The sequence below is a fragment of the Mustela nivalis genome, assembly GCF_964662115.1.
Source record: "Mustela nivalis genome assembly, chromosome: X".
Lineage (NCBI taxonomy): Eukaryota > Metazoa > Chordata > Mammalia > Carnivora > Mustelidae > Mustela > Mustela nivalis.
Genome location: NC_139040.1, coordinates 125924510 through 125949711, shown reverse-complemented (window position 1 = coordinate 125949711; position 25202 = coordinate 125924510). Strand labels below are relative to the sequence as shown.

The window sequence follows — 25202 nt, the reverse complement described above, 5'->3', positions numbered from 1 at the left end:
TAAGCAGGGAGAGCCCGATGCAGGACTCGATCCCAGGACCCTGGGACCATGACCTGAGCCGAAGGCAGATGCTTAACCAACTGAGCCACCCAGGCGCCCCCAGTCTGGTTTTCAAATTGGCAAAAATGCAAACCCAGTGATGTACAACACTGACAGGACTGCTTGGAAAGCTGCGTAATTTCCACTGTCCTATTCTGGATGTATAACTTGCTTTCCAAAATTTTGTGAATCTATTAATCACTGAAAATACAAAACAAAAAGTACATGAAAGAGGTTCCTGACAGCATAACTTACTACAACAATGACCAAAAAAAATGGGTTGTAAAATATGACTATGTCCTCCGGAATACTATGTGGCCCTTAACAATAAAAATGACAAGTCAGCAGGAAATGGAAGTTAAACAGATAATATCAAGTGGCATGGACAGAATGATGGTAGCTGTGTTTAAAAACTCTTGCAAAGGAAGTAAAATGAAATATAGTGAAAGACTGATGTATTTTGGCGGAAAGGCTAAGTACAGCTTGATCTGTCTTCCCCCTATTTTCAGCATTTTCCAAATAATGCTTGACAAGTATGTAATACGAGAGTAAGGCAAAAATCAAAGAAAATTAATTTTAAAAGTAAATGCAATAAACGGTCTTTAAAAGATAATATGTCACCTGTCATTCCTGGGTCTTTGGAACCACTTTTTAATGTTGAATGCCAAGTTCCCCAGATATTGAAAGGCTCCTTTGACATATCTAGGAGAAAGTGTATAGAGAAAGGCACGTCACTCACAATGAAAAGTGAAGGGAAAAAACCAAGAAACAAATATTCTGGTAACATAGCGCCACATTCAAGGCTGTGGTGGATACAAGACAGAAGATGCTTGCCCTTCGGGGGCTTTGCCCATTTGCGATTTACAGAAAGGTTCTCTCTATGATGGTTGTGGTACCCAGAATCAGGCCCCCCAAAGATGTGTGCGCCACAATCCTTGGAACCTGTAAAGGTGTTATATACCAAAGGGACTTTACAGATGTGATGGAATGATGGGTCTTGAGCCGAGAAGATGATCCTGGCTTATCTGGGTGGGTCCGACGCAATGACAAGGGTCCTTACAAGGGGGAGGCAGAAGAGAAGATTTACAACGCTGGCTTTAATGGTGGAGGAAGCGCCAAGAACCAAAGAACACAGGCGGCCCCTAGAAGCTGGAAAAAGGCAAGGAAAGAGATTGGTTCTTAGAGTGTCCTCAAGGAACGCAGCCCCGTGGGGCCATTTTGGATTCCTGAGGTCCCGAACTGTAAGATAATAAATGCGTGCATTGTTTCTATCTTTTTTTTTTTTTTAGAATTTTAGTTATTTATTTCAGAGAAAGAGGGAGAGTGTGTGAGAGCCTGGGATGTGATTATAAGTATTTCTCCAAGCAAACGTCTACCAGGCTCTCCTTGAATTCCCAGGCCATGGCCTGAGTCTGCTTTAGAGGTGAGGCCGGCAGCAGAAGGAACTGGCTAAGAACAGCCCGTGCGTACGGGGAGGGACTATCGAGCGCTTCCTACATGCCACGGTCTGTGTTGAGAACTTTACATGGATTAGCTGGTTAAACTCTATGAATTAATACGGCTGTGTTTCCTAGTTCTCATGCGAGGAAGAACAGGGACTCCAAAGAACTCAGCCTTTCACACGAGATCCTGCAGATCCAAAGTACCAAGATGGTTACTGAATTCAGATCGAGGGCTCTTACCCCCATAGGGTTCTAACATGACTGCTTGCTTGCTTGCTTTCTTTCTTTCTTTTTTTAAAGATTTTATTTGTTTGACAGAGAGAGAGTGAATAAGCACGAGAGAGCACAAGCAGGGGGAGTGGTAGGCAGAGGGAGAAGCAGGCTCCTTGATGAGCAGGGAACCCAAAGTAGGGCTCCATCCCAGGACCCCGGGATCATGACCTGAGCTAAAGGCAGATGCTTAACGACTGAGCCACCCGGGCGCCCCTAACGCGACTTGTTTCTTTTTGCTTTGTTTTGTTTTTTAAGATTTTATTTATTTATTAGAGAGAGAGCGAGCACAAGCAGAGGGCAGGGGGAGGAAGAAGGAGGCGAAGAAGCAGGCTCTCCTCTGAGCAGGGAGACTCACTCGGGGCTCGATCCCAGGACCCAAAGGCAGATGATTAGCTGACTGAGCCACCCAGGTGCCGGCGACCTGTTTCAAGTTCCCACAGGGTGCGGTTATTTCCAGGGAGAAAGTTGCAGTTAGGCAGGATTGCTAAGCCCCGCTGCAGTGATATTTGGGGCCAGAGCTTTCCCTGTGTGGGGCCGTTCTGTGAGATGGGATATTGAGCAGCAGCCCTGGGCTTCACCATCTACACAGCAGAAGCACCCCGTCCTAGGCTGTGTCAACCCCAAATACCTCCCGACATTGTCAGATGTCTCTGGGGACACAGAATTGAGGATGGCAGTGTTAGAGCTGGCTGAGATGAATGCACAGAAAGCATGGACACGCGCTTTAGTCCACCTGCTAATCGGAGTGAATGTGTATCTTAGCCAATGTGCTAAGAAACTATGAAGCAAACACACGGATCCTGGGAAGAAAGAATCAAGCTTTCTTGGTTGTAAGTTGTCTATTCATGTCCCCTTGAATTTGTACTAAGAAACCCGAATATACCATGCCTTTCATGAGAGCAAAAATCTCTTTTTGTCATTGCAGAGAATACCACATATAGAAAATTTGTCACTAATTGTTAAGAGCAAAAATGAGAGCTCATCTGTATGCATTAGAAAGGGAACAGTTAGAAATCTACAATACACCGATTTAATGGGAATATACAGTGGGCATGAAGAATATTAGCAAAATAGAAAATGTTAATGATACGATTTTAAGTAGAATAAGTTTAATTCAAAAGTAGCTATGCTTTGAAAACAAATATATCAAATTAGAGGTGCATTTGGACAAGGGTTAGAAAAAATGAAGTTTCACATTTTAAAAACAAATTTTATGCTTGAAGGGGACATGGGTTACTGTTTTCATTACAATTTTTAAAAATTATTTTTGACATGACTATTTGTAAAATAAAAATAAATGTGCTAGGATTTAAACCACCAAAAAAAAAAAAAAAAAAAAAAAAACTCAAAAAACCAAAAAAACAAACCCAACCCATCAAAAACCAGAGCCCTTTCAGGGGGTCTCTTTGGATTAAGTGATACGTGTAGGATAAGAGAGCAAGAATTTGTGTCTTCCACTTATTTCTCAGACTGCCCTGCTGAGTCCTGGCACTGAGGAATTATTCTGTGGAGGGAAAGAACAGAGCCACACATTCGGTAGTCAAAGAAATTCGGGAAAAACTGCAAACCACAGTGTCCCTTCCATTGTGCGAATTAATGGTGCCCGTTAGCACTTTACAGGGTTTGAGAAATTGTACGATAGAGAAACTATTAGCTTGGTTAGCCCAGCATTCCCCAAATGTATTTGACCATGGAACCCTTACTCTGCTATTAAAAAAAAAGAAAGAAAGAAAAAAAAAAAAGAAAGATAGATAGATAGAAAGAAAGAAAGAAAAAGAAAGAGACGAAGAGGAGGTCCGAGAGCCCTTCCCATGCCCCTGTAATGAGAGTCACTGATCTGGCCAGCGCCAGCCAGGTGCCAGTTACCTTTGCCAAGCCTTGGTCCAGGAGAACTCTCCCTTGATTTCGACGATGGCAAGTGGCTCACCAGCACATACTGCTCCGGCCCTTTGTAAAGCTTCTCCGAGCCCCCCGGGGCCGCATCCTCTTGCATAGCCAGCAAGGAGCGTGCAGACAGCACTGGGGAGTTGTTGTCATAAGGGGAGAGGTCTCCGCTGGAGGCCTTGTTGGAGTCGGTGGACGAGTGCCTTCCTCCCACAGAAAAGGAAACTTCCGATCGTAACATGTCAGGGCTTCTGGTGTAAGGAGAAAATGGCAAGTGTGTGAGCGTGTTAACACTCAGCGACCAGACGCAAACAATATGATCGTTACACAAATGACAGGCGGAGAACGCATGGGCACAGGGGCCAAAACAAAAGACCTTGGGAGCAAGGTTCCAAGACTTGTACAGCAAGAATGTGAAAGCGTTTCCACGACACGGCCGGCAGAGGGCAGTGACACCCCACCGTCGGCAGGGGAACGGGGCGGGGTGCGGGATGATGGGACAGACATGGAGCCCTGTGTTCACTGTGCAGCGCTGAAATGCCTGCTGCGTTACTCCCACTGCCATTGGGAAATGAGAGTCTGATGCTCCTTATCTGTTAAGGAAGGCGAAACTGGCAGAGAACTCTCTTACGTTCCTCCATATCCTGAATTTAAAAATAATTCGAATAAAACTATGATTGAAACTGTACAAGAAGTTCATGATGGCTTTATAGATAATGTCTCCTCCCCCACCCAAATACTTCATGGGCGCAAATCCATCTTTCCTGTGATGACGATGGTGATGGTGGTGCTGATGCTTCTGGGGGGAGTAACAGTTTCACGTACAGGCCAACGACATAAATAGATGACCATCACCAGAGTTCACTGTATTTTAATACTCTACCAGGCTCTAGTGCTTTCCTAAACTGATATAAAACAGGCTAAGTAGCATGTTCATGATGTTTTCTATGTGGATGGGCTGTCACACCAACAGAAACAACAGTGAAAATGCGAGAGGAACAGGAAAATGAGAACATCAGGAGTGTTGGAAGTCTTACCTGGGAACATCTGTATTTTCTACCTTCCTCAAAACAAGTGGCCCTGACATCTTAAAGGGAAATGATCACAGAATGATTAAAAGTTCCAGAACCCCCTTCCATCTCTCCCTGCCAACCCTGCTTCACTCCTCTTTACTAGTCCTTGTTTTCTTCTGGTTTAATTCCTCAAAACAAATCCTCTGGGATCTTAAAGGTAAACACATGCCTGAGTAATCTTTTCCTAACGAGCTGGCTGTGTGCACGCAGCCCGGACGATGGAGGACCTGCACTCACAGGGGACCTAGCTTCGTCTCGGGTTTCCAGCGGGGGTTGGCGTCCAGGAGAAAAGCATTTCAGCATCTGTGACATGCCTCGCCTGTCACTGACGTAGCCAGGGCCCGAGCACTTTTTGCTGAGGCAATTTCTTACCCACATGGAATAAATAAGTCCTTTCCCTGCCTCCTCTTTAAACTGGTGACAGACACTCTTCTGGGAAAGAGCCAGAGAACCACCATGAAGATGTTTTTCCAGAAACTAGTTAGGCCTCTAGTGAATGAAGGAGAACTCAAAAGAACTTACTATTTTCTGCTGGAAGGGGTTGTGTGTGTTTTGGGGGGGGGGACTACTTAACCTCCACTTCTAATTCAAGGGGCGGGGGTTCCTCCCTAATTCTAGCGGGGGAAACAGAGCAAAACAAATGGACGCTTGTCTGTCATGAATTTGACTCTGCTTGAGGAAACTTTACTATGAAAATAAGAAAAACTGAATGTGTCGATCAGATTGCTTGGCTTAGAATCAGGGTTCAGACCAGGGCTAGAAATTCTATGACTGGGCCCCTTTCCGTTTGTTCTCCCCGTTTAGTTGACGGGTTTTCTCCAGTCATTAATGAAAATGTCTTCTGTCTACTCGGCGAGAATAAGTCAGGGTACTCTATCAGTACCAGCGGGGCCAGAAAGCCTTCCTTTACGGGAGGTTTCAAAGAGAGCCAAGTCAATTCATTAGCCAACAGAGAATACCCATCAGGGCTACGAAGGCTTTCTTGGTCCCTCCCACTGGGAGGAAAAATGTCAGAAAGGTGATATTTTCACTCACGGAGACCCCAATTATTCTGTGTCATGTCTCGTTCATCTGTCTTAAAAAACAGAGAATACAGTCAGCAAAATGTGACAAGTTGCAGATTCTGCTAGTAGTGACGTGCATAAAGAAAGGTCCCCTAACTGTTTCGAGTCTCAGTACCAGGAACATCTATCTGGGCTCCTGCCGAGCAAGTAGGTGGCGCCCCCCCACCCCCAGGGAAGCGTGTGTGACGTCATAAGTCATGCACGTCTCTCCGCAAAGGCTGCGAAGGGCTCCCAGGCGCCGGGCTCCGCTCGGGGGTCGGGACACAGGAAGCCTGTGGGCGCCGCGGGGCGCCCCCGCCCCAACCTCATCTTCCCTTATCGCTCGCTCTGCCCCTTTCCTTTCCCTCGGCTCTCAGACGAATCACTACGACATTGTTCCACGCACGTACTTCGGCAAGCTGCTTCCACAAACTCTTTGTGGACTGGTGTACAGACAAGGAAATCGCACGCACATGAATTATTGCGGGTACCGAAAAGGCTTCATGAGAACATTGAATGTGCTTCACCCAAACACAGTAAAACAAAGAACAATCACAGCGGTAACAAAAATAATCGAAGCTGCCACACGAGTTCCCTTCCACGCTCATGCCTGTGACTGGCTCTGGTGGGGGAGAGGCGGGAGAGGACGAGGGGGCCCTTTCCTCTGCTCCTTGGGGAACACCACCTGCGAACTTGCTGGAAAAGCCAATTCTCTAGCTCTATTCAGGGCCTGCTGAAGGGACTGGCTGTAACAGCTGGGACCCCCGGGGGAACTATTAAGAATTTCAAGGTGGTGACCACAGATCATCAAGCCAAATGCGGGCTTCTGGTCCATGGGGGTCCCGTGCACCTGCCCGGGTCACAGACTGCGAAGCCGGCTTTGCCTGTTGAAAGGGCATCTGGGTGCCAGCCTGGCAAACTGTGCTTCAGAAACCCCTCCGGGGAAGTGTGCTACGCGGGCAAGTTTGAGAACGTCCATGCGGAACCTGCCTTCCCTCCCTCATCTATAGAGAGGACAGCGGGCTAAGGCTCCACTGAGTCAAATCGGGAAGGAAACCGCAGATAGTGGCCCAAACCTCAACACCGGCTGACGGCGGGGATGCGGGGGTGTGAAGAAAGGGCGTGTGTGCCCACCCTACAGGCTCCAGTCCGCCGGACCCAGGTCACTGAATGTAGCTTGGTTGTGGGTCCGAACGCGTTAAGGCGAGAGGGAGCAGGAGAGGCCAACCTGCCTTTCTCTGCTCTTCTGGTTCATTCTCTGAAGTCAAGCCACCAAAGTGACGACGTCTGGGGCACCAATCAGGGGACAAACCAGAGGAAACGCCCCCTGCTGGGGTGGCTGGGCTTGCAGCCAGGGACAGGAGCAGAGCGACAGGAGAGAGGGGATGCCTTCCTCCCCCAGCCACGTGGCACAGCTCAGTGACAGATGAGGCTATGGTTTGCGAGCACATGGTAAGCGGCTCGTGAAATGCATGGATGTGAGACAGCCCCTTGGCCTGTAAGAAGGGTGAGGGCTGCTGCTGACCCCGACCTCAGGCGGCATGGCCGGCCAACAACACTCCTGGTCCTTGATCACGGTCCAGAGGTGAGCGAAAGACACGAGGCAATCGTGTGTCTTTCTAGCAGCCGGGACTGTAGGGCTTGAGCCACTTCTCAAACTTATGTGAAAAACGGCAGTCTTATTAAATCTCGCTAGGAAAATGCCATGTGTTACACCTTGAGTTAATGACCCTCTTAAATGCTGGAGCTATTTCCTATCTGTCATTCCACTTTCTCAGCCCAGGTCCGTCAGGCTGTGGCCACATTTGGCTAAGAACCCACATCCCAGAACCGCCTTTCTGCATGGGAGCCTGCCAGTTGGTCAACGAAACCAAACTATTTTATTCACTTCTTGGGACTGTCACTGAGAACGTAGGCAGTTCCGAGGTTAAAAACAAAATGGGTGGCATTCCATGGCTTTATCATTAAATCTCCTAGAAACAAAACCAGAAGCCCTATTTTGGGTATCGCTGAAAGACGGGACAAGCGGCCACCACTGCCTTCACTCACATTCACCTCGAGGATGGTTCAACTCTGTGAAGACAATTTTCAGTTCAATGCTGCAAGTCAACGTAATAAAAGATCTGTGTTTCTCTACAGAAAATAGTGATTCACTAGATGAGGAATAGTCTGGAGGCAGGTAATGAGCTCTCTATGTCTTGGAATTTAGCCGAGGGAGGTCGGGAATGGTGAGTGGATAGGTAACCAGATGGCAAGGGTTTGCCTCCGCGAATGGGGGGCTTTTCTCCATGAGACCTGAACACCCCAGGACCATCCACACTGGCGTGGCCAGTCTCAGCTAACAAAACAAGCATGAGATGGACATGGAGAGCGAATCACTTTCTCACCCTTCGCTGGTCCCTCCAGGTCAGGGGGTTAGGACGCTGCCGGCAGGGCACTGTGGGCAGGCCTGCCCTGCTGCCGGCCGCACAGAACTTGTTCTGCGGATAAATGGAAAACTGGGGTTCAACCACCGGGTGTGTCGGCCCAGCCCCTTGCGGAGCCACCCCAGTGAGAAACATCCTTGGAGACGACCAGCTTGTGTTGGCTTCATCCTTGCCTTTATCGTTCAACTGATAAACCTCTGTCTGTTGGAACGCAAAGCACATGACCGTCTCAGACACGATTCGGTGTACAGGGAATGGAATCCACGGACATGACAGCTCTGGATTTATGGAGGATTTTCACATGAGTCATGCTCGGCTCTGCAAAGCAGCCCTTATGCAGACAAAGGCGCCCCCTTCCAAGAAGAAGCTGACGATGGAGCCAAACTCCCCACAGGAGATGAGGTCAGCGCCCTGGACATTAGGACTTACTCATGGCTTTGGTGAAACGTCTCCCCTCCCTTTTAGCACTTATGAATTCCCTCCTAATAGCCGCGGCCCATGAAGGCATTTAGGACAGGGAAGAGAAAACGATGCTGACCTTATTCTCTCTTTGTACAGTATGCCTGATAAAACATGTTCAAGTTAATATTTTCCAAGTTTATAAAGAAGCTGTGAACCACAAAGACTTTGGAAGAAAGAGATGATGTGATAAATTCTCCCTCCATTTTGAATCGGCTTTTCCTAGAAGGCACATTCAAGACTTTTTGGAATTTTTCATTATGGATTCCCTATTCTACATACATTTTTCCTAAAACTGGCTGGAAAAAAAGAAAAGGCTTTCTTGAACAGCGTGTGTGTTGGGGGTGGGGGACACAGGTGTTAATGCTTCATTAATTTCCAAGATGTCGGAGCAGAACGACAGTTGAGGCCATAGTTACTGTCAGTCAATGGATTCATGACTGGCACACTACACTGACGACGTCTGATTTCTTATCTCTTAAAATTTCCTGAGAACTTTTTGACTTTACAAATCCTAGTGAAAGGAAAATCAAAATTACAATTCATCTTGTAACACTCCATGGTTTTGTGGAAGAAGACATTTTCCATGACAGTCTTTGAAAGGTTAAAATAAATGATCTACAGGATATTTATTGGATAATTTAAATACGGTGCCTTGAAATTATGAGAAAGCCTTACACTCCTCCATCAATGAGAAGGTGGACTTTTTTAATTCACTGGGAGGAGAGTCCAGTTCATTAAACAATTACTTTTCAGTTCTGAAATGTTATCCTTCGAGATGGCCATGAGTCTTCTTCCATGGTTTTGATCACCTGGTCGCCAGTTTTGCTATGTAAAAACTTATTATGCAGTAAAAACCGTGTGAAGGCCACAAACAGAATTAAATACAATGAAATTCACAAATGTACACCTATAGGTTTGGTTCATCCGTATTGGCTTTCTCCCCAAGTGCAGTTTAATGTACTTTGACTGTATTTCCAGAATACAGGAAGGAAAATGCTCTACCGAGCCTTGTATACCACATGGGTATACTGTATAGGTAGACCTGGCTTTATGTAATTTTTAATGGTTAGGCTTTTCCCCAGAACATTTAAAGCAGTTGAAAATTACTGAAAATCCCTAAGCTGGCACATTGGAACTTATAACAGTTATATTCAGTTTAGATGCTTCCTTCGTGCCCAAACAGAATTGTATCATTTAGTTCAGGTTAACTTAGTTAAGGGTTGTTACTTGGTCAGGAGAAATTGTCAAACACAGCAGTTCTCTTGGTTGAAAAATAAGATAAGCAAAGCAGTACATTTTCAAAGCATCACTGATGAGTTTGTTTCCGTGGAGGGCAGAGGATACATTTTGCCTTAGGACAGGGGGAGACGTACAGGACGTACAGGAAGGCTCCAGAATGGCTGGGCATCGTACTCGTCTTTTACATTTTTAGAACGATTTTGTTCAGCATAGATTTTTGGTGCTAACTTTGATTTTTAAAAATATGACATGTCAACGTTGTTCATTTTGATCCTTTCCCTCTGGCACCTACATGAGCACCTCACTCTCCTCGACCTACTCCCCGCCCTGCCACAGGGCCTTGCTTCTGTTGCAAATACCCGCGCTCAACATGCCTTGTCCTTTTGGATTTGCCTTGCGCTCTCATCCCCTATCGCCTTCCGTCTCTAAATCAAGGGAGGGGGATCTATTTTGAGTGTGTGTGAAGAAAGGAGCATAGACTCTAATAAATATTCCAGACAAGCAATGAAAAAAACTGGAAGTCTTGCATTGTCAGGAATATAAATCTCTTCTAATCTCCCTTTGGTATTGCGTTTTGGTTGAAGCCAAAAATGTCAGTGGACAAACACAAGAAAAAATAACGAATCCTCCTCTCACTGCTGCCCTGATTCTGTTGTCGCACAAGAGGAAAAAGTCAAACGAAAACAAAACATTAAATTCCCAAATATCACGAATTGTTTGCTCTTTCAAGACAGAAATTATCATAACTATGTTCTTGTTCTTGGTTCTCCCCCTTCAGAAAACTCGTGTTTCCACTCCCGCTTCAGTCTTGTGCTGTTGCCATGTGCGACACAGGAATCAAACACTTTATCTAGGTATGTAAACTGATGGCAAAGAACAGAAGCTTCAGGAAAAAACCAGAAGGGTCGGAGGAGAATCACAAAGAAAACCAACCATGCATCACTGCACTCAGGTGGGCGTTTTAGGAGATGACCTGAACCGCTAACGACAGCCTTTAGCAGACGACCGCTGCTTCCCGCTCAGCGGTTGTCCCGCCAATCCCCATAGTCTTTACTTCTCTTAGCCCTACTCTCCGCCTTGTAGCTGAGTCTTCACCCAAAACTTCAAAATAAGAACTCTGTCCGTGACCGCAGTGGCATGGCTTGTCCAGGCCTCTCCGTCACTTCCTGCAAACGCGCGATGGCCTCCCATCCTCCCCAGTTCTCCCCGGCCTCGCACGAGCAGGTCGCCTTCCCACGTCTGTGTCTTTTTGTCCTCACCCTCTCTCTGTTCTAGAATCGATGCCACCCTCCTGCTGCTAGTGGGACTAGGCCTGTACGGGTGGGTTTTGCCTTCAGACACTGCCACAGTTTAAGGTGGACAGGTTCTCTTGTGTCATATTGCCTTCATAGAAAGGTAGAAAGTAGTGACTCCAAAGTCTTTGCTAAGTGGTTTTAAATGAACAAAATGGTGAGGTTCGAAATAACATGATAGTAAGTAAATCACTGACCTCCGTTAAGCAGTTATTAGAGACTGGATACTCTTCTCACAGCAAAAAAAAAACTCTGTAAAGTTGGTGCTGCTTTTTAATCTCTGGTTTGAGGTGAGGGAACTGAGACAGAGAGGGATGAATCTATTTACCCGAGATCACAGCTCAAAAAGCCGTGGAAAAGGAATTCTGGATCCCAACGCCAGAAGCAGCGTGCTCAGCTCTGCAGGGGCGCGCTACTGATGGGCAGCTGACGTGCAACTGACATAGCGATGCAGCCTGCAATGTCTGGCAGTTTGTGATTTGTCATCCCTGTCATCGGTCAGGACCAGGGGCCACTGCTTCTCAATACTAGTGCCACCCCGAAGCCTGCCATTTAAGGACTTCTGCCCTCTGTGCTGGCCGACACCTTCATTGTGCCCATGGCCAGCTGACACAGTTATTACTCTGTCTAGGCCCTGCTTCAAGCTTCCCAGACGTCCGGGCCTGTGGACCCCTCTCCAGTCTTCAAAATCCACTGCAGATCCTTGCTCTTCTCACAAGCCATCCCTGAGACTACAGGTCACATCTCTTTCTCTTCTCCAACTCCTGGTCTGGAGTGCTGGTTTCCTCCCTTTGTCAACATGAAGACTCCCTTCCAATGTCAAGAATCACCCACCTCAAATAAAGTGATTGGTGATGGCAAATCTGTGACATCTAACATGGCGGGTCTAAGCTGGAGGTTCTTTCCTGGGGCTGCTCGGTACACTCATGGCGGGGAGATTTAACAATTCCTACTGTCCACACTGTGCCCTAAAACAAATGAATCACAATCTCTAGGGGAGGCACTCAGGCATGATCATTCTTCAAGCTCCCCAGGGGATTCACGTCTAAGAACCAATGGCCCAGCACAAACCACTCTGCCCTCTGAGACACACTTAATAACAGGCTTCATATTATTTTTATCCTCGAAGGCCTCCTTCAACAAGTCTGCAAGCTCTGGGAGTCGAGAACATGCCTTCAGATTTTAAACTTCCGCTACTCAAAGTGTGAATCACGGACCAGCAGCATCACAGCAATACCTAGGAGCTTGCTAGAAATGCAGATTTTCAGACTCTCTGCCGCAGACCTCCTGATTGACAGGGGTTTTTTGTTTTTAACAAGATCTCCTGGTGATCTGTAGACACAGCAAGCTTTAGAAAGCATGGGCGTAAGGTATGAAGACACTATCTACAGCTCAAGGAGTAGGACTCTCAAGCCTCAAAAGCAACTCAAATTAAATACGTATTTATTTACGTATTTTTACTTAATTAAATACGTATTTATTTATTTATTTTTACTTCACGGCATCATTATCAACCCTTCTTGGCTGCTCCGTGGCCTGTACCTAGAGGAAAACAGACAAAGTCTTCTCCAAAGGTTTTCTGTCCAATGATGCTAGTCTCTGACATCCACAGAGCACCTGGGAGCTCACTTCCCTTCCCCTGAGGTTCTGACACTGACCTATGACCCTGGTCTAGGGCCAGGTTGCTTTGACCTTACAATTCTTAATCTTACAGGGATAGAGAATGGGAGAAGCTAGACAACTGTACAGCTCCGGATGATCTTAGTTTGTAAGCTCCTTCTTTTTCCTAAGAGTAGCAAAAAAAGGTTCCCTTCTTGGTATTTATATGCAAGGAGCATACCTGAAAACCACATAAAAATAACTTCTATCAACTATTCTTCAAAGCACAATATTTCTGTATTTCAACATGCCATATCAAAGCGGAAATTTGGCAAGTCAACACCAGTGTTTTTTTTCGGGTGTGTGTTTTCCAGCTTTTCCCCAGAATACCCATAAAATGTCATAAATGCAGCTTAACAAGGGATTCACAAACAGAAATGCCACTGTGTCTGTCTTCTTGCACGGGGAGGGAAAGAAGTGAGTTCATTAAAATTCTGGTGATAGAAGATCTGCTATGAAGAGAAGCCATTTGCATTAGTTTAAACTAGAATTTATACCTTGACGACAGTTAGAAATCTTGGGAAAATTTAAGGGAGCCCAATTATCTGAAATGAAAAGCAAGACCATAAAATGTCAGCCCATTTAGACAATTTGATCATATTCTTATTCACTCGTGGCTCTTAGGGCCAGAATCCAGGCGAAACGCCTTACTTGAACCAGAATCTGGTCTGATGATAATTGGCACAAAGATGAACTTTTGAAAAAGTGCATTTGAAAAGAAGAACCACTTAAAATTTTTCCTGCTCTGTGGGAAATGGACGGAATCTGGGTCTTACGGTGCTACTCATGCAATGGTGCAGGAAAGAAGGAGGCCTGAGCAACGTGGAATTCCTTTCACTGCATTTCGCTAAAGAATATAAGATTTTATATCTGAAATAGTTTCAAATGAACACCAGTCTCTCCAGTTCCACATCGATACAAAGGAACAATTCAACATGCATCAATATTTCTGAGACACCGTGGGATAACACATACCATTACGCTACGTACAGCTAAGAAAGACCAAAAAATGCCGTGATTTATATTAGGACATGTCATTGATTACTAAGATGATTCTCAATTTCAGAGATGATAAAATAAGGGGCAAAATGTGTCTTAGAGTTGTTGACATTCAGGAAATTAAAAGCACGACATAAACGACGCTTTCGTGAGAGGACAACAACTCTTCGGCCAAATTTAAGGTTGGGCGTCGCGGTGGCAGCATCGCTTCTGGTTAATAACACAATAATACCCTTGTCGCTGGCTTTGCCAAGTGTTCAGCACCTCCATATACGCTGCCTGTGTACCAAATGTTTGAGATTAATCCTAAAATCTGGATAAAGCAAAATCTAGTGGTCTTCCTTTCGGGGAAAAATGGCAGCTAAGCACAGCCTACAGCCCGGCTTGCATTTTATTCATTGCAAACGTGGCTGTGTGAGGAGCCCAGCACGCATTTTTACCAAAAGGATGCTCATTATAAAGAGCAGAAGAGTCTGGAGGGCGTGCCCCTCCAATTTCAAATGGGCACCTAGGCTTTGGTAGAGGATCGTCTTGTGGTTTTGGTGATATGTCACTTGGACTAGTAAGTTACACAAGTTAGCTGCACCCAGGTGCAGCCTAAGGGACCCGGGAGGAAGTACAGCTAATCCGGATTCTAGAAGAAGGATCACTGGTGTGCATCAGACTCCTTTGTGCTTCTTGCCAGGGATTTAGTCCCCCCCACCCCTTAAACACAGTCAAAGGGACCTCAGGGGGCTAGAAAAAGCCAAAAATGAAACAACAAACCTCCAGTTTGTTGTTCAATAAGTGGATTAGGAACCGTGAAGCATTTTCCAGGCAGGTGGACTGACAAGATTTGCCAGAAAGTTGCCGAATGTCCACTTCCAGTCACCCTGTGTGGAATTATGTAAACTTCCCTAATTCGTTAGAAATGAAAGGAGGAATCCCCATGGCAGCTTTAGAAGATGAGCAACTGGTCTACTCACGAGGACTGGGAGGCCTTTCTTCTGAGTAAATAGTCCACCACGTCGGGGTCGGTCTCCAACAGGCTGATCAGGACTTCGTTCTGGAGATCTGGAGAAACCTGGAGGGACCAAATGTTGAGGCATAAATCAAACCATTCGGGGAAGAGGAAAAATATGGTCATGGGCAACTCTACGGTAACATAAATCAGAGTCTTAAAAGTCGTAACAGGACCGAGTGATTTGCCAGTTAAAATCAAACTTACACCAACTCATTCAACCATTTTAATTCTCAGGAAAAAGTGGATAATGACCAAAACGTCATATTCAGTCCGAACTGTCACCCTCTTCTGACCGGAGAGGTAGCCTAATCACTTGATACCTCTATTGCTCAGATGAGGTTTTCCTGGCTTTGAATAAGCAAAATATCATGGTTACGAGGGGCAGTGTTCATAATTTACTGTCCAAATGGGGACACTTTCTAGAGTTCCTATTTATAATTAAGCTAAGACGACAGGCATAAATTATAACTGTCTTGGGCAGTTCTGGAACATAAGATTAGTTTATTAAGAGGACAGGCCCTTGGGATGCCTGGATGGCTCATTCGGTTAAGCGTTCAACTCTTGAATTTGGCTCAGGTCATGCTCTCAGGGTCGTGAGATCGAGGCCCATGTCAGGCTCCGCATTGGGGGTGGAGCCTGCTTAAGATTCTCTCTCCCCCTCCCCCTCTGCACCACGCACTCCCCTCTCTGTCTCTTAAAAAAGAAAAAAAAGAGAACAGGCCCTTGAGCCGGACTGTGTTTGAGTCCCCATTCCATTTATTAGCTGTAGGACCTTCGGCAAGGCATGTGACCTTTTTTGGTCTCAGTTTCCTCATCTGTAAAGTGGAGAGAATGATAGGCCTCACCACAAGGGGTCGCTGTGGTGATCCAATGACTTAGTACCCATTGCAAACTTAGAACAGTAGCCGGTAGTCAATGTTTGAAAAAACTTGCTGACTACTGTATTTGCCCATGTCAGTTGATCACTGGGTGCTCGCCCTCACTCTGTCCGTGCGTCCTGCTCCAACGACAATGAAAAAGGTTTCTCGCTTCAGCATTTGACAAGGCATTTGCTTGAGTTTTGGAGCTGAGTGTCACGTTTCCCTAGGCTCACCCACAGCATATTAGAAGATGGCCTCATAATCCTGAGCCACAATATTGTGTGAAAATGTTCTATGAGAAAAGACTGAATTCAGCTCCAACAGGCTTTCTACTCTACAGATGCTGGTAGCGCAAGTAAAGGAAATTCCAATTATTGAGAGGAAACAACATTTGTGTCTGATTCTCTCGCAGAAGGGCTCGGAGACCAGGCTCTTAAAACATGCAGGGACAAGTCTTCAGAGAATAAGCGGCAGGTAGAAGAATCTGCCTCCTGCCTCTTGCAGAACTCAATTCTTCTTGAGCTCTGAGAAGCTGGAAACAATTTTATTAATAAAAACAGGGATGAGAAAGCAACAACAAAACTTTCCTTCCCCCATAAATCTGCTCCTCCCACTTAATCCTGTGTCTTCATTAATGACATTGCCAAACCCTACTCACATAAACTCAAAGTCTGGGTTGCATTCAAGCTTCTCTGTGTCCTCTCCCCTCCCTGTTCAGAACCGGGAGACCTACTTGACTTCAACTCTGGGAGGCTTGTTCCTTCTTTCCTCTATCTTCCACTCCGACCACACTGATCCAAGTTCAAGCCCTTGTTACCCCTTTGTAGTGGCATCTGTTGGCCATTACCAGCTTCCATTTCCCTCTTGTTGTAACAGTTCTGCCCCAAGTTCCCTCTGAAGAATCAAGTGCTCCCCAACCCTTAGCTCAAGGGTGATGTGTAAGCTGGTCTAAGGCTGCCATCATGCCCCTCCCAGATTCCCGGCGCTGCCTGTGCCATGGGCATGGGACTCCATTCAAGGTCATGAAGAGCTGGGGGAGTGTCCCTGAGGCATCTGAGAAGAGACAACACAGGGCCGGAAGCCACATGGGGGCCTGAGGATTGTGCTGACGCTGGAAGAAACTACAGCAAGTAAAGGAAAGGATCTCTGGATAGCATGAGTCCTAGGTAAACCTATGCCTGAGGCCGTGTTTGCCTGTGGACCTCAAATTCCTTAAACTACTTTGATATTTTGGTTGAAAAGAAAGACACATCCTTCATGGGCCTTTGATGCAACTGCTTGCTAACTTGGACACTGGCTATTTCCTTCACCACCAGTGTCTAATTTCTTCTCTCCGTGGTTGTTCGAGTGCCCTGATCAAGACGTTTTCTCAGAAACCTTTTTATCCCTACAGTGGAAGCCCCCCACTCGCCATCTTGTCCCCTGGTGGCCACCCTCTCCTGCTCTCTACTTCAGCAACCACTGAGCTTCTCACTCTGCCCTTTTCCCACCTCATTCCTTTCATTCATTACATAAATATTTGGTGACTGCTTATCGACTGCCAGGCACTGGATGTGGGGATTCAGCTATAAACCAAACAGACGAGAACCCTTGTGTCCTTGAAACTGACAATCGCTATGGGAAGACTGGCATTAAACAAATAAGCAAAGCAAACATAGCGCGGATCACACGGAGATGGAGATGAACAAAACAGAGAAGGGGCAAAGGACTGTGATTGGGGGGAGGGGGCAGGGGAGGAAAGTGCCATTTAAGTAGGATGGCAGGTCACGGAGCAACTGCCACTTGAACAGAGAACTGAAGTTGATGAAGGACCTGGAGAAAATAATTCCAAGCAGAAGGAAGCAAAAATCAGCAAGCTCATGAGTCAGGAGCAGAGAGGAGGCCAATGAGGCTGGAAGGAATGAGGAAGGAGGCGAGCAGTAGGAAGTGGGTCGGGTAGCCAAAGCCAGATGTTGTGGAGTCTTACGGGTCAGGATAAGGACATCTGCTCTCAATCTAGGTGGCTGGGGAGCCACTGGGGGGTTTTGAGCTGAAGACTAACGTGAATTGGCATCGCTGGCTGCTGCACTGATAGCAGATCGCAGGGAAGCAAGGGGTGATGCGGGGAGCGCCAAGAGGGGCTGCTGCTATGTCCAGAAGACAGATGGCAGAGGGCTGGACCAGGCTGGTGAGCCAATGAGGTATCTGTGCATCCTGGAGACAGTGAAGATAGACATGATCGAGTTAGCTAATCTGCTGGCTGGAGAGAGAAAGAAAGAGGGAGAGGGAGGAGGAGAAGAGGAAAGATGGCTTCAACGTTTGGAGCCAGCAGGCACCTGGAGGCACGGGGTTGCCCCTAACACTGACCTGTACAGAGAAGCTGCAGGTGGAGGAGGTGGAAGGTCACAGCTGGGAGGGTGGCTTCGCTAGGGTAAGGGAGCGGGGAGCCTGGGGGACATCCAAATGAAAGAGAGATGTAGGAGGCAACTGGGAATAAGGCTCTGGGGTTCAAGAGAGAGGATTGGGCTGGACAGAGAAATTTGGGAGACGCATATAGATGGCATTTAAAGCTCTGTGCCCAAATCCAGCGGCCCCGGGAATGAGAATGGGAAGGAGAAGAGAAGGGGCAGGGTTTTTAGGTCAAGGCTAAGGGTTTCGATTCTCTACTTTGTTGACTAAATTGAACATCAAAGGAGTGATAATTTTTATTTTTTTGAGCAACACGACCCAACAGATACACACTATTGTACCAATCCGTAAAAAAAAAAAAAAAAAAAAAAAAAAAAAAAAAAAAAAGCAATGCCTGAAGGGTAAAAATGAGGAGAGAACTCATTTGTGAAAAATGAACAGAAAGCAAAAAATAATATAAGCCAAAAACGTATATCCTGAACACTTTGTAAAAGAAACTTCCATGAGCAAATGAGGAAAAATATTTGTTTTTCATCCAGTTAGTTTAATTTAAAATTTTCTATGCTTAGACACGTAATAAAAAATTTTGTTCCAAACACTAATCCATTCCCACTGAAGAATAAACAACCCTCATGCGTATCCTTTGGAGTGGGGTATCATGGTATTAATTCTGTGAGAGTAGACAGTGTGTCTAACAATAAATTATTAACTTGGGTACACTATTAGAATAGGTTACAGGAAGTATCATTATTTAAAACATAACATTCCATAATGTTCTGTTACATTATTCCATAATTCAGAGTTTTTAACTCTCTCGACTCGGCTCGGTTCCCAACCAATTATAATCATTGAGGTTTATTTTATGTAGCATACATGACTTTTACTTGCTAACAAATGCAAATAGAAAGGGCCAGGGCTATAAATCTATCTATAGTTTCTTTTTAAAAGGCCCATAATGCCATTCTGGTTTGGAAACGCTCTTTAAAAATAAGTTTAAAGCTATAGCTTCAAAATGTGGATCCATGTACTACAGGAAGGGTAGGTAATATTTTCCTCTGTATTAGCTAAGACTGACTCCAGTGTACATAATCCATTTCTTTTAATTAGTTTATTTATATCCCATCTTGTTACAAAATGACTTAAAGCAGCTTTAAAAATTCATATGATAAAACCACATTTGTTTGTTTGTTAAGGAATGGTACAGAAAATTGGGGCCAGTGGGAAAATGAGAGTAGAGAATTTGAAACGATGCCTAGAACTGACTTGTAATATTCGTATAACGGCTTTCAGTGCTGTCTCCCCAACAATCCTTCCAATCTTTGTCTCTATTTGCATGTTTCATTTCCTATTACTTAATACAAATTTCAAACTACTGGCTCAGTTCAATTGGATGAACATTCATTTTCTGTGAAGTTAGGTATGTAACAGAGAAAACACAAGTCAAGGGAATGAACTGATAGGAAACAGGAGCTTACGGTAAGTCAGAAATATCCAGACACATCATTCCTATATATGTTCCTCTGTGGGAATCAGGATGCTGTCAGAAGAATTTCTGATTAAGAGTCGATAGCCCCCGAGGTCCAGGTTTTATCAGCTTTGCTGCTTATAATTCCTTAATGTAAACTTGGATACATCAACAGTCTTCTTTAGGATTCTGTTCCTGCATCTGAAAATCCAGGCATATCCTATCTGTCCCATTTACCTTTATTTAAGCGTGATGAGGATCAAAAGGACCAACAGTTTTGAAAGTACCTTACCAATTGCAAAGAGGTTCAGAATAAGAAATTTTGTTAGAAATAGACAAAATAATTAATAAATCAAATACTTTTAAGAACCAAATAAAAGCAGATAACATGGAGATGGCCAATATTTATTCCACAACTTTTTTCTTGACTCAGTCATCCATCTCTGCCTCTTATCCTGTGCGCTCCTAGAGAAGCATCACTCTCTTCTCCTTTGCTTAAGACTTTGGGTGGGTAGCTAAGCTGTGGGATATCCTCTTAATATGTCTCTGCTCCTGACCTCTGCCTGAATTTCTAGAGTTGAAGTTTGTGATCTCTTGGCCCCTCAGCTGTAACGGTCTTGACCAACCCCATGTAGCTTCCCCCTTCTGGTTCCTTCTCTTCCGCCAGACCCCAAGTCTTCCGTTGATCACATGCGTGGAAGGTAAATTGCCAGAGGGCAGGGGCGATCTGACTTGTCTGCCCAGAAGTGATAGGGGCTCCCAAGGTTGTAGTTCTCCGTCAGCTAGCCTCTTTCGCAGCACGGGCAAGCTCACGAGGGCCAATCCTGGCCCGGGTGCCCTCATGGGGGTCCTGAAACCTTTCTTCTCATCAGTGGATGTGACAATGGCGGCAAGAGATGCTGGAGATAACTGGAGTGTCTTGAAGCTGAAGTGCAGGTGAGCCACTAAAGACCCGCCCCTCAGGCTGTTTCTGTGATGTAATAATCCTGCTGTTTGCAGCCATCAGCAGTTGAGTTTTCTCCTCCCAGCAGTCAAATGCTTTCTCCATTATGCCTCTTCTTTCTCTTTGCTCCCTGCTCTTTTCTCTCCGGAAGCTCTTACCTGCACACCAATGACCCTTCACTCACTTACTCTCACAGGTCAAAACTGTATTCTTCTAGAACACAAGCTAGGGGCACTTTCCTACCCAATGGGTGCTCAAAAAAATGTCAGAATGGCGACAAATAATAATCAAGAAGAACCCAGAATTACTGGTCTTCATGGCATATGTACACTGGTTCTGCTAACTTTGCGTAGATGCTTCTCTGTGCTTATAAACAGTGCCAGTGTCACACTCTAGCAAAATCTCCTTCCTATTAATTTTTAGAGTTGGAAAATAAATTTCCTTTCCCAACTGAGGATCATCAGAAATTTTCTGACATGTTCATAAACTATTGTCTCATTAATAGAAAAATGAAAAATGAGGGGTACCTGGGTGGCTTGGTGGGTTAACCTCCTCTTGGTTTCAGCTCAGGTCATGATCTCAGGGCTGTGAGATCAAGCCCTGCATTGGGGGTCCCAGCTCCGTGTGGAGTTTGCTTTGAGATTTTTTTTCCCGACCTCTCCCTCCCTTTCCCTCTGCCTCTGCCCCAACCCCCACAACTCACGTGTGCATTCTCTCTCTGTCAAATAAATAAATACATACATACATAATACATAAAATCTTTTTTAAAAAATGAGAAATGAGGGGAGCTTGGCTGGTTCAGTCAGGGGAGCATGTGATTCTTGATCTCAGGGTCATGAGTTTGAGCCCCATGTTGGGCATAGAGATTACTTAAAAAAAGAGAAAAAACCGAAAAGTATGACTCCATAACCAAACACATTTTATCTTTTTTCTTCTGGGATTCTGTACATAGCAAAATAGAAACTAAGGAGGACTGTGAAAAACACACTAGTTTAAAAAAAATCAACCAATTCTGCACATCGGAGTAAAGAAACAAAACCTAGCCCCAGCGCCTTCTTCACTTACAATTTATTGTCTCACATCAAAATCTCTACTGGGTTTTGGTCAACTATGTAGTAAGTTTAGATATTTTCCAAGGGTACCATTTATGGCTGTGTTTATCTGGAGACTCAACTCCTTAGATTTTCATGTGTTCCTTCAAAGCAGAATGCTATTTCAAAAATCAAAAGAACTTTGGACGCTCCTGCTTCAGAGAAAAAATGTAAGCACTGCACATACGAAGGAATAAAACTGTCACAATAAAAATCCACCCTATCAAATTAAAAATGAAACCTTGAACGGTCGCCTAGGGTGTAACACTTAACGGTGTAGCTTATTCTATAATGCAGAGAGAGGGCAAAATGGCTCAAGTTTTCTCCATTTACAAACGTTAGTTCCTCCAAGTGTTCCATACCAACCCATCCCCTTGCAGAGGACCAGGAAGGAGGCTTCAGCATTGCAAACTCTACCACTTTCCAGCCAAAGCAAGTGGCACCGGAAGTCATGATGACATTTCTATAACTCAACACACGTGTTGACAGAAATCACTAATTTCTTGGGTTGCTCACGGGAGTATAAGCTCAAACATGAGGAGGCCCAGCCTAGAACCTTCCATGTGACTGTTGCCGAGGATGGCTTCACATTATGGGAAGGGGCTCTGGGTGTATCGGAGGGTCGGTAAGCATGAAATTCAACACACTTTTCTCAAGGGCCTGATACGTGCCAGGCAGCGTGTCTGGCAACCGGGGCACGTGAGGGAACAGATACAGTCAAGGAGCCCAGGACTCGCAGAGCTGTGGTTGGAGGAAAACGGGAGGAAGGAAGACGAAGAAAAAGCGAGCAGTCCTCACTCCACCGCGTCAGGCTGAAGGCGGTAGACACTGCACAGGCGCCTGCTTCTGCCCCTCTCTGCCTGTGTCACCAGCACACCTGCGTTCTGTCGCTGCGGGCAGGGACGAGGTGAGCAGGCTTTCGCGGGAACACGTAGCCACCCGCTGGCCTGAACATCAAGCGGGTCAGTGTTAGGGTTAGTCCAGAGAGATGAATGCTGGCTAATGCCATCTTTGCTCCCCATTTTCAAACTGGCTAACACAGTCTCTTTCTCCCCCGCAAATAGACTCCATAGTCGAGACACCACATTCAAGCACCTTGTCTTCTGGGTGGGGAGGCATCATGCTGTAGAAATAATTCACTCAGTTGCTGCATCACTTGGGCAAACTACCTTGGCTTGCTCTCACGACACGGTGGTGACATTTAGATGAGCTGGTGGTGTTCATCACGACCGGCCCGACCCCTGGTCCATAAACAGTGGTCCTTTTAAAAAACAGCGATTATATAAACAAAGGAAATGGACATGATATATAATGATCTGGCTATGTTGGTAGCGGCTGCTTCCTTGTGCCAGGACCTGGATCATGGCTTGACTTCCTTTGATTTGGCATGCAAAAGCCGTTTTAAGAACCTGCAGTTTGTGTCAGAGAATGAAGGGAACATGGAGCGAAGCTTGGCTTCTGAGCTTGGAATCCTCACGTCGGCCTCTGACCCCTGCTCCCAGTGGTTCTCATGAAAATTCCCATGTGCGCGGTGCTGGTCCCCAGCTCGGGCTAACGACCGGGCGGGCTGGGAGCTCGCCGGCGTTCCCACGTCTCCAGTGCACCCCGGGCTGTTCATCAGCCTGGAAGGGTAGCGCCTTCTCCTCTTTCCCTCTCTCCAAAAAAGGAACCCTGGTAGGGATCATTTAGAATCGGCCCTCAGAACGAGCTGACAGTTTTCTCCACTCTGCTCTGAAGCTCTTATTAATTCCAGGAGCAACGATGAGCTTTCTCTGGCATTGCCAACAGCAGTTACGGAAGCAACAGCTTGCGGGACAACGCGCCCGCTAACGGTTTCGTCGGGGAATGTTTTCTACCTTACAGTGATACCGGGGAGGGTTTCTAGATAGGCAGGAACCTTTTCTTTTATTTCCAGCGTTCCCCGCGCATATCATTTTATGTTATCTGGTTTTGAAACTGTTGATAGCAGAAATGCAGGGGCAGGATTTAGAGGTGAGGGAGTAAGGGGCATGGGCGCGGAACCAAGCACAAACAAACAGGAATGCATTTCAACACATCATTACTGGGCACCCGTTTGCTCTATGGGACATCGGCGAACTGTATAAACCAGGTGAAATTCCCTGTCCTCAAGTTTACATTCTATTAGGTTTCAATCTGTATCCTAAGGAAATATATTTATTACACAGTGAGCTGAAGGGTGAGAGCAAACCGAACAGTGGGGAAGGAGGGAGGCGTGAGGCGCTGGGACAGAGCGCGCGCGGGGGGCGTCCCCGCACAGCCCACGTGTTTGGGAGTGCGTGAGAGGGGAGCTTCTTATCAATTTCACGCAGTAACACCAGCGATCTTTTCTGTGTGCTTAGTATATGTCAGTTCTTGTCCCAAGGACCTTAAAATGTTACTTCTTATTCTCGAAATAATCCTAAAGAGGAGATAACTTCATCTCATTTTGGTACAACAGGAAACTCAAGGCTCATGGAAGCGGAGTATGGGCCCAAGGTCCCATAGCAAATACATGGCTGAACAAGGATGTGAACTCTGCAAGTGTGTTCCAGAGCTCATGGTCTTTCCTGCACCTTGGGGGTTTCCCAAGATGTGGTTTCCTTGCTCCTCTGCTGCAAGCTCAAGCTTGAGAGGGACTTATAATCTGCTGCGTCAGTTTTCCACAGAGGAATCACAAGGGCTGTTATCAGGACCTGTCTCCAGCCCTAGGATTTCCAACCCAGTGGCTGAAAAGCAAACAACCAGTGTGAAAGCCTATCCTAGCCAGCCTCTCAAAGCCTGCGCCAGCCTCTGAATGTAGGCCCCTCTCCTGATGACGGGACAAAGTCAGGCTCTTATCGGGCCTCTCTCACTAAGTCCGATGCCTCTCTTGCATGGGAGAGGCAGTCTCTACACTAGGACATGGAGGACATTATTAATACTCAGAACAAATGTCTGAGTGGTCGCCAGGCCTCTGGGGATTTGCATGACCACTCCATCCATTCTGCCTCCATCCATTCAACTTTCCTGACAAGTCTGCCTTTCTAATGCCAGTGGGGAGCAAGGTCTCCCTTTCGGAGCTCATCAACACTGCCTCTCCACAAATCCATGAAATGGCATGATGGCTAACAGCCTTTCACCGCTGGGCTTCGGCCATCCTTGCTTGGGATTATTGTGCTCACTCTGAAAGCTTCTTTAAGAAACAAAATGAAACAGCGACATACACCACTGAATTTTTGTCCACCCACACTGACCGGCTTTGCCAATTAGCCAGAAGCTTGAGGATAACCAACTAGATTCTGAGATGCCAAATATGCCAAGAGAACCCACCAGTGTGATAAGGTTCATTTTCTTTTGTGCTTTCTAGAAATAAAAGAGGTAAAGTCAGGGCGAGGGCACAGGACCGTGTAGATTTTAGAACTAGAAGGGAACTTGGTTTTCATTTGTTCTAACCTTGCCCTCTGATACCTAAAGAAGCAGGCATCTCAGAAAGTTGATGGGGAGCAAAGAAAGGACTAGAGCAAAGCTTCCTGATTCCAGAGCCGGTTTGCTTTTTACTGACCTTGGCTTGGGATCTTCATCTCACCTCTCCTCCCTTTTGTCCCTTCCATATGTAATTCCCATTATATGTCTAGGAAATCA

At 45.9% G+C, this 25202-nt stretch overlaps 1 protein-coding gene across 7 annotated transcripts in view; it reads right to left on the bottom strand.

The window, feature by feature from the left end:
• ARHGAP6 (Rho GTPase activating protein 6) overlaps window positions 1-25202 on the bottom strand; it is a 475091-nt gene that overhangs the window by 3210 nt on the left and 446679 nt on the right. For 5 of the 7 annotated variants that reach the window (XM_082717091.1, XM_082717093.1, XM_082717096.1 and 2 more), the window contains exons 10-12: window positions 14797-14894; window positions 3621-3889; window positions 661-741 (exon numbers count right to left, since the gene is read on the bottom strand). In XM_082717091.1, the coding sequence (XP_082573217.1) occupies window positions 661-741; window positions 3621-3889; window positions 14797-14894 (448 nt within the window). The remainder of the gene's footprint in view (window positions 1-660; window positions 742-3620; window positions 3890-14796; window positions 14895-25202) is intronic. The other 2 variants (XM_082717092.1, XM_082717097.1) reach the window with 1 other exon arrangement.